Source organism: Argentina silus (genome assembly GCF_951799395.1).
Source record: "Argentina silus genome assembly, chromosome: 8".
In the NCBI taxonomy this organism is placed as follows: domain Eukaryota; kingdom Metazoa; phylum Chordata; class Actinopteri; order Argentiniformes; family Argentinidae; genus Argentina; species Argentina silus.
In genome coordinates this window covers 23078366-23087718 of record NC_139662.1, presented here as the reverse complement: position 1 = coordinate 23087718, position 9353 = coordinate 23078366, and the positions used below count along the sequence as shown (strand labels likewise).

At 46.7% G+C, this 9353-nt stretch overlaps 1 protein-coding gene across 1 annotated transcript in view; it reads left to right on the top strand.

The window, feature by feature from the left end:
• Positions 1 to 9021, top strand: part of LOC310808828 (V-type proton ATPase subunit S1-like protein) — a gene marked incomplete at both ends in the record, with an annotated part of 10460 nt that extends 1439 nt beyond the window's left edge. Inside the window, 4 exons of the mRNA XM_083675929.1 lie at positions 6335 to 6579; positions 6880 to 6930; positions 7571 to 7814; positions 8785 to 9021. Coding sequence (XP_083532055.1) covers positions 6335 to 6579; positions 6880 to 6930; positions 7571 to 7814; positions 8785 to 9021 — 777 coding nt within the window. The remainder of the gene's footprint in view (positions 1 to 6334; positions 6580 to 6879; positions 6931 to 7570; positions 7815 to 8784) is intronic.
• Between the last annotated feature and the right edge of the window lie 332 nt (positions 9022 to 9353).

The window sequence follows — 9353 nt, the reverse complement described above, 5'->3', positions numbered from 1 at the left end:
CAAACTGGGAGGCTGATACTATTAGAAATGAGTTGTTTGCCCACTGATACTGTGTGCACTGGTCCACACACCAGGAGGGGTAAAGAGGTTCTGGATTCATTTAGTTTCAGGACCTACGATTCTCGTTCAAACGCAGACAAGCCATGCATACAGAAGCATAGGATGACTGCTGATCTCAAAGAGCCTTTGATAGGTTTAACACTTCTCCGTAGACCTGGGTCAGTTCGTAAGCTTGTAAACACTGAACATGGCCGCTTGCCCAGAGGGGCAGTGTCTCTTAAAAAGGTTCATTCTTAATCTGTGCTAATAATCGTATCTATTATTAAGCGAGCACCTGCTCACAGAATGGTTGAGTCATATCGGGGGAGAGTTTGGAGCCTTCTAGATGATATTCGATCTGTAATGCAGTTTTAGAGGTGGTGATCTGGGAGTCTGAGAGGAGAGAGGTAGAGAGAGAGGGAGAAAGAGATAGAGAGAGAGGGGGAGGGAGAGAGAGAGAGGTAGAGAGAGAGGGAGAAAGAGATAGAGAGAGAGGGGGAGGGAGAGAGAGAGAGGTAGAGAGAGAGAGAGGGGGGGAAGGGAGAGGGAGAGAGGGAGGGAGAGAGAGAGAGAGGGGGGAGGGAGAGAGAGGTAGAGAGGGAGGGAGAGAGAGGTAGAGAGGTTTAGATGCTGAGAGGAGAGAGAAAGAGAAATAGGGAAAGAGAGAGAGGGGGGGGAGAGAAAGAGAGAGAGAGAGAGAGAGAGAGAGAGAGAGAGAGGGAGAGAGAGAGGTCTTGCACACGGCAGAGTCTTGTTGTTTACAATTTGGTAGGCACCACACCTCTGTGCGCCACTACACAGCACAACGCTGTGTGAGTGTGTGAGTGTGTGAGTGTGTGAGTGTTTGTGTGTGTGTGTGTGTGTGTGTGTGTGTGTGTGAGTGTGTGTCTGTGTGTGTGTGTTCTTTTGTAGAGTCTGTCTGTTTGACAGTATGCATGTCTGTATTTGTGTGAACACATCATATGCATGCTCCAGTCTGAGTGTCCCATGTCACAGTGTGTGTGTGTGTGTGTGTGTGTGTGTGTGTGTGTGTGTGTGTGTGTGTGTGTGTGTGTGTCTCCCAGCCTTTTGTTCTTTTACATGTCTCTGTCTGTGTGCGTGCGCATACGTGTGTGTCCTTGTGTTTGTGTGTCCGTGCTGTTCAGTAAATGTGTATGTGTTCCTGTGTGTGTGTGCGTGCGTTTGTGTGAGTGTGTGTGTGTGTGTGTGTGTGTGTGTGTGTGTGTGTGTGTGTGTCTGCGTGCGTGTGTGAGTATGTGTGTGTGTGTGCGTGCGTGCGTGTGAGTGTGTGTGTGTGTGTGTGCGTGCGTGTGTGAGTATGTGTGTGTGTGTGCGTGCGTGCGTGTGAGTGTGTGTGTGTGTGTGTGCGTGCGTGCGTGTGAGTGTGTGTGTGTGTGTGTGCGTGCGTGCGTGTGTGTGTGAGGTGAGCCAAGGAGTGGCTCTGGCATGGCGTTGATTATATAAAGGGCCTGTTCAGCACCCAGGCCCCGTGTGACAGGCTCAGCCAATGACAAGGCCTCAGCAGTCCCAGGTTGCTGACCTCGCTAAACTGGCACAGGAACAGGCGACTGGGCTTAGTTAGCACACACACTCACACACACACACACACACACACACACACACACACACACACACACACACACACACTCACACACACACACACACACACACACACACACACACACACACACACACACACTCACACTCACACACACACAGACACATACACACACACTGTTGTTAGGAAGCATAAAGGCATTAAGAAAGAAAGCTTTTCAAGAATCAGGGTGCTTGAGTATAAAACTATCATGGTCATTCACTTCTGGAATTGTGTTTCTACAACTCAATGCTACTTGCATTGATAAATATGCATATGGCTCAGATATATGATGCATGTGGGTTGTTGGAGTGGTCGGGTCGTTCTGCTGTTTATTGAATGTTTTGGTGTCTGGGAGAGAACAGATGCAGGTGATAATTCTCTCGTGTCAACCAGCCGTCCACTCCATGGAAACCTCACTCACGACTACCAGCTGCCAAACACACTGTCCCCCTGACACACATCACACACACACACACACACACACACACACACACACACACACACACACACACAGAGACACACAGAGACACACAGAGACACACACACACACACACACACACACACACACACACACACACACACACACACACACACACACACCAGGAGGCCTCTGTCAGCCTCTTCTCGCCACACCCACATGAAACACTGATGTCACGACAGACATAATTATCTGACCATAATCTTAAAGGTCGAGGTCATCAGGATTATTCCATTGTCATTTGATTTGTAAGGACATAACAGCTTACTCTACCTGGGTAAACGACCTGGGATGAAGACAAAGACGAAGCCAATCAGGTGGCAGGAGAAGCTGCAAGGGAAAAGACAGAAGAGGACATTGTTTTAATTAATCCCATTATCTCCCTTAGACACGTAAAGAAGCACAGGCATTTCTGGGATGCATCTAAACTGTGAGATGACATCATTATGTGGTATTTTCTAAATGCTTCTGCTACAGAAACACACACACTTGGTAAAGGGGAAGAGTAAGGACCTTCCTTTATGTACCAATTGGAAACTTCAAAGGCAACTGGGCTACTTGCAGTTACACCCATTCAAATACACCGTAACCTTGGTGTGCTGTAGATTAATGGTAGATTAGAAAGAGAACAGGGTCAAAGGTCAAAGAAACCAGGTCACGGGAGTGCCAACAGTTGCAATCGTTTAATTCAGATCCATCCTTGGGTTGATGACCTCACTGTTTAATCCTCCTTCAGCTCGTGAGGAAGTCTCCCTGTGCACTCATGGAACGGGTCTGTGTTAACTAATACAGGTAACTAACTCACGGGTCTGTGTTAACTAATACAGGTAACTAACTCACGGGTCTGTGTTAACTAATATAGGTAACTAACTCACGGGTCTGTGTTAACTAATACAGGTAACTAACTCACGGGTCTGTGTTAACTAATATAGGTAACTAACTGCCCCAGACTTCTGATGGTCTCTGGTGTAACCTGCTAAATGTCCCTGACCATCAAACCCATGGGGTAACTGCTTTTGGCCAACTGCCCCTAGCATAAATGCCCCATGTGTTAACATACCTCTGGCCAACGACCTGAGGCCGTATGCTAGCTTTCCCTTGGAAGCGCTCTGTGTGTCAGCTGACCCTAGCCGACTACCAAGACCGACACATGTCTGCCCCTGACCCTGCTGCAGCAGGCACGTCAACGGATGACGTTGGTCCTCAGTGGCTCAGTTGGTAGATGGTGCTAACAACGCTTAGGTTGTGGGTTTGATTCCCGCTGGGACCATATATACTGAAATGTACGCACTCACTGCAATGTAAGTCGCTTTGGATAAAAGCGTCAGCTAAATGGCGTCTAAGTGTGGTTCACCAACCCATTCCAGCACCGTGTGGAGGTGTGTAGGCCTTCAGGAACTAACCCCAGAGCCCTCAGACAGACAGACAGGCAGAGTCCTGTGTTACAGCTGTGGCCAGCCTGTCACTGTGCGGACAGGGCAGGTCTGAGTCCTGTAAGGTCACTGTGGACAGGAGGTGTGATGGCCAGTATGAACTAAGGCTGGACAGACTTCTGACAAATCCCAGGCTGACTGCGTTATGACCCTGTCTGTCCACTGACTCAGAACGATCAGGTTTTGGGCGGGGATCTTCTCTGTAAGCCCATTGGCAGGGCATTATGTTGGTGATTAGATGGTTAAATGGATCGGCTAGGATTAACCAATAGGGGTCCAGAGCTGGTGACGCCACCATCTGCCTGTAATACTGAGAATAGGACAGGATAGACTGACCAGAGGACAGGACAGACTGACCAGAGGACAGGACAGACTGACCAGAGGACAGGACAGACTGACCAGAGGACAGGACAGACTGACCAGAGGACAGGACAGGACAGACTGACCAGAGGACAGGACAGACTGACCAGAGGACAGGACAGACTGACCAGAGGACAGGACAGGACAGGACAGACTGACCAGAGGACAGGACAGACTGACCAGAGGACAGGACAGACTGACCAGAGGACAGGACAGGACAGGACAGACTGACCAGAGGACAGGACAGACTGACCAGAGGACAGGACAGACTGACCAGAGGACAGGACAGGACAGCCTGACCAGAGGACAGGACAGACTGACCAGAGACGGAGACTGTCCTCTCCTCCCTGTGGGCCGTATGGAGGGCCGTAAGTCATTCATCTACAGGAACATGTAGGTGTTTAAGTCATTCATCTACAGGAACATGTAGGTGTTTAAGTCATTCATCTACAGGAACATGTAGGTGTTTAAGTCATTCATCTACAGGAACATGTAGGTGTTTAAGTCATTCCAAAATGATTCTCTTTCACAACATGACACAAACTTTGAACTGTTGTAAAACAAACATTACCAAAATCTGTATATAATCTGTATATAATCTGTATATAATCTGTATAGCTGTATTGTCTTGTTTGTGGCTTGGAGAGGACAAAGGTCAAAGGTTTAGGAGAAAAGATAGACTGACCAGATAGAATGACCTAACATAGATAATAATAATAATAATAATAATAATAATAATAATAATAATAACAATAGATTTAATTTATAGATTTTCTTTTCAAGAAAACTTTACATTGTATGTAGGGAACTCATCTCCTCCACTACCAACATGTAGAACCACCATGGTCTCTTCTTCTACAGTATGAAGGCCGTAGTAAGCAAACTACTACTACAGCCTCCTACTGCTGCTACTCAGGGCAGGGTCCAGGAGAATGGCCAGCAGGACTGTAAGATGCCCAACGAAACACCTTCACCTGGGACTGTATCCATCTTTTAACCACACGCTTTGTGTTTTCTTCTCTCTGCAGCTCTAAAGACCCGTATAAAACAATCATCAGAGCAAGTAAGTGCTGTACCAAGACATACCTCAGGTGGATCTAGGAGTGACGAAGGGGTGGATTCAATCAAACCTGTCTCTGCAGCGTGTTGTTTGTGCTAGTGATGTAGGATTGTTCTGGAAGCTCCTACACCACAAGCACACTCACGTTGTATTAAAAACTGGAGGCATCTCTCCATCTGATTTGTATCTTTGTATCTTAATATTTCATTCAAACACGGATGTCTCTACTTCTTCTCAGATTTGTGGTCTGCTACTGTGTAAACACTGTAATGCAGGTTTTGATTGAATAGTGCCCTTCATATGTTTTCCATCCTCTCTTTTCTTTCATTACTGGGTGGCTTTGTTCCAAGCACAAGTGATGGGGACGCAGACGGAGAATCCTGTTCTCTGAAATATGTTATAAAATCATATTGTATAATTCAAACGTAAACAACTTCGTCATAGCTGAGAAATAAACAGTTGATGAGTCATCGACTTTGCTCCAAAAACCTGAAAATAGAAAATGGAGCATTGTGGTGTGTGTGTGTGTGTGTGTGTGTGTGTGTGTGTGTATTATGTGTGTGTGTGTGTTTTTTCCCCCAGGTCCAGACGGAATGGGTTTAGAAAGTGCAGAGGTTTACATGCCTGCTGAGGAGGAAAACCCACTCAGGAGAATGCTGGAGGTAGAGCGCTCTCACACACACACACACACACACGCACACACGCACACACACACACACACACACACACACACACACACACACACACACACACACACACACAGCCAGATCGCATGACCTTGGACATGAGCACACTGGGCCCACCCTGACTAGATCTGAGGGGAAATGTAACTCCAAATCATCCGTGTGGATTCCCCTTTCAACTGTATCTAACCTACTGTATCACAAAGGTTATTGAAATAATAATAATAATAATCTAACAGCAGATCAAATATAATATACGTCATTTAGCTGACTCTTTTATCCAAAGCTTACATTGCAGTGAGTGCATATATTTTTCAGTATATATGGTCCCAGCGGGAATCAAACCTACAACCTAAGCATTGTTAGCACCATGCTCTACCAACTGAGCCACAGAGGACCACAAACCAGATCTGTGGGCCAGACTGTGGATGAAACATTCACCTCTCCCCTCTCTCTCTCTTCCTCCTTCCCTCTCCCCCTCCCCTCTCTCCTGCCTCTCTCCCTCCCTCCTTTCTTTCCCTCTCTCCTTTCTCCCCCCTCCCTCCCCTCTCTCTCTCTTCCTCCCTCCCTCTCCCCCTCTCTCTCCCCTCCCTCCCTCTCTCCCCTCCCCTCCCTCTCTCCCCTCCCTCCCTCTCTCCCCTCCCTCCCTCTCTCCCCTCCCCTCCCTCTCTCCGCCTGCAGCCCTACGGCTGGCACCAGAACAACGGGCAGCCTCGCAGCAAGCGGAAGCTGCTCCAGTCGCCCATCGTGGGTCCCTACTCCCCCCTGAGCGTGGCCTACAACGGGAAGACCTGCATCCTGTTCAAGGCCAAACGCATGGCCATCCGCTACAAGAACCACACGTTCGTAGACCTGACGGAGAAGACCTTTGGCCCCAACGCGCCTGTGGACACCAAAGGCTCCATCTGCACCAAGGACAAGGCCACGTAAGTCCACAGAGTCTTATGGAAGACAATCACATTACAATACACTGAAAACAAAGCCCTTTGGATTTACCTTAAAACATTTCATACATCAGTTCCACATAATTGAACATTAAAACATTTTATAAATCAAAGAAGATCTTTTTAGGTAAATCCAAAGGCCTTTTTTTTCAGTGTAGCACCACAAATGCAAAGTAATGTGTCCTAGAACCTCCTGAGATGTCATGGCCTGGTACGGTGTGGACTCTGAGGACACTTTGGAGGGCACCTCTTTGAGTTGACGGTGTTTGTTTTTGGATACAGGCTGTCACTGAGGTTTGGAGATGTGGAGGATTTACGAGGGCTTGTCATCAGGTAAAAGTCTCTCTCTCTTCCTTTCTTCCTATCTCTCCATCATCTCTCCACCTCTCCCTGTAGTCTCTCTCTCTCTTCCTATCTCTCCATCATCTCTCCACCTCTCCCTGTAGTCTCTCTCTCTTTCTTCCTATCTCTCCATCATCTCTCCACCTCTCCCTGTAGTCTCTCTATTTCTTCAGTACATCTCCACAGTAGTTTTCTCTACACATCATTTCACCCATTATACGTAGAGATGGGACACAACGTGCTCCAATGAATAAACAGGGTTTTGGAGGACAGTCAACTCCTGAGAAATGCAGATCAGATACAGTATATATGCCATTTAGCTGACGCTTTTATCCAAAACGACTTACATTGCAGTGAGTGCATACATTTCAGTATATATGGTCCCAGCGGGAATGAAACCCACAACCTAAGTGTTGTTAGTGCTGTGCTCTACCAACTGAGCCACAGAGGACCACAGACAAGGACAAGCTGTGTTTTTAACTTCAGGTGCAGTGCAGTGTGGTTCTCCCAAACCAAACACACGCTGTGTTGCCTGCTGCAGGTGCCTGCATTAGACCGGTTCAATGCCATCACACATATCAGGTGTACCGCGGGCTGTAAAATAATCCAGCCTCTCCTCCCCTCCTATCAGGCTCCAGATGTCCAACACCTTCTACGAGTCGGCCGGTCAGAACTGGTTCACCCTGGACAGCATTCACATCCACTACAACTGGACCCACGAGGCCACGTTCAACGCCAGCGAGGTGTACGCCCCCGCCACGTCCTCCTACCACTGCCAGCACGTCAGCAGCCTGCACAAATACGACACCCTCCTGGTGCCCAGCTCCCACACCGACACCTCCACCAACTGGCACATCACCTTCACTGACTTCCAGGTGCGGTCAGGGGCGGGGCCGTGGAGGTTTCCTATTCATGACGTTTGTTAGTGGATGTATCTGTACCAGTCAAAAGTTTGGACACACCTTCTCATTCAATGTTTTTTTTATTTTTTTTTATTTTTTTTATTTTTTTTATTTTCTACATTGTAGATTAATATTGAAGATGTCAAAACTATGAAGGAACACATATGGAATTATGTAGTAAACAAAAAAGTGTTAAACGAACCAGAATATGTTTTATATTTTAGATTCTTCAAAGTAGACACCTTTTGCTTTGATGACAGCTTTGTACACTCTTGGCAAGGTGTGTCCAAACTTTTGACTGGTAGTGTATCTGTATATGTGTGTGTGTCTGCCCACTTTAAAGAGACAGATGGCTAACTTATGCTGAATGCCAAAGACTCCGTTAACCTTTCCTGCTGAACGCCCTATTTGACTCATTTCCGCCCAAAAACTAGACCCAAACTAAACTGCTTATAACATTAGAAATATGATGATCAGATGCAAAAGCAGGATGCCATTTGATAGGTTGCCATTAATTGAAGTTTTGTGTGGATATGCTCAGATCATAGTTCAGAATAACATATTACACATGACAAGGAGATAAAATAATCAATAATTAAATTAATACTAAAATGAAAGCAGAATTTGGTGCCGATTATGGGCCCGTCGGCTTTAAGAGGTTAGGCCAAACATGCTTCGCTAGCTCCTGCTGTAATGTTATTGTTTATTGTTCTTTTTTGTAAATTTGTAAATTTGTCATTGCTATTTTGTTCATATTTTGCTATTTTGTTCATATTTTGCTATTTTGTAAATTTCTTGTCAATATTTGCTATTGTTTTTTCTGTCCCATGCACCAACCTCACCAAGTCAATTTCCTGTATGTGCAAATATACTTGGCCAAATGAAAGAATTCTGATTCTGATTCTGATTCTGATTCTGATTCTGATTCTGATCCTCTCTGTAGATCCAGGCCTTCAACGTTCTGTCTGACAAGTTTGCGTCGGCCACCGACTGCGCCACCTTCCTCACCCCTGCCATCCTCATGGGCCTGGTGACCTCCCTGATCCTCCTGCTGGTGCTGGCGTACGCCCTGCACATGGTGGTCCACCTCAAACACATCGACCGCTACGAGGAACACAAAGCTACCGTCTACTTCCCTCGTAGTCCAGAGGCCGAGCTACCGGACAAGAACAGCCTGTGAGAGAGGGAGGGAAAGGGGGAGAGAAAGGTGGGGGGGGAGAGGAGGAGGGAGAGAGGAGGAGGGAGAGAGGGGTGCTAACAAATGAAAAAGCATATGGTATCTGTAGACGGTTTCTTTGTGCTTATCTGCTCAAGTTGATTAGTAACAACGTTTTGGTCAGGTCTGCTTATTTCCCATAAAAGACCAACGCATCCAAACGTCGTTACTTCTGAACGATCCCGTTCTGGAGCTTTAAAACTATTGAGATACTTTTTTTCTTTTTGCATTTACATGCATCTTGACATCCAGTTCCTGTGTAAGGTAATTGGATGTGAACCCCTCTTTCCCAGAGG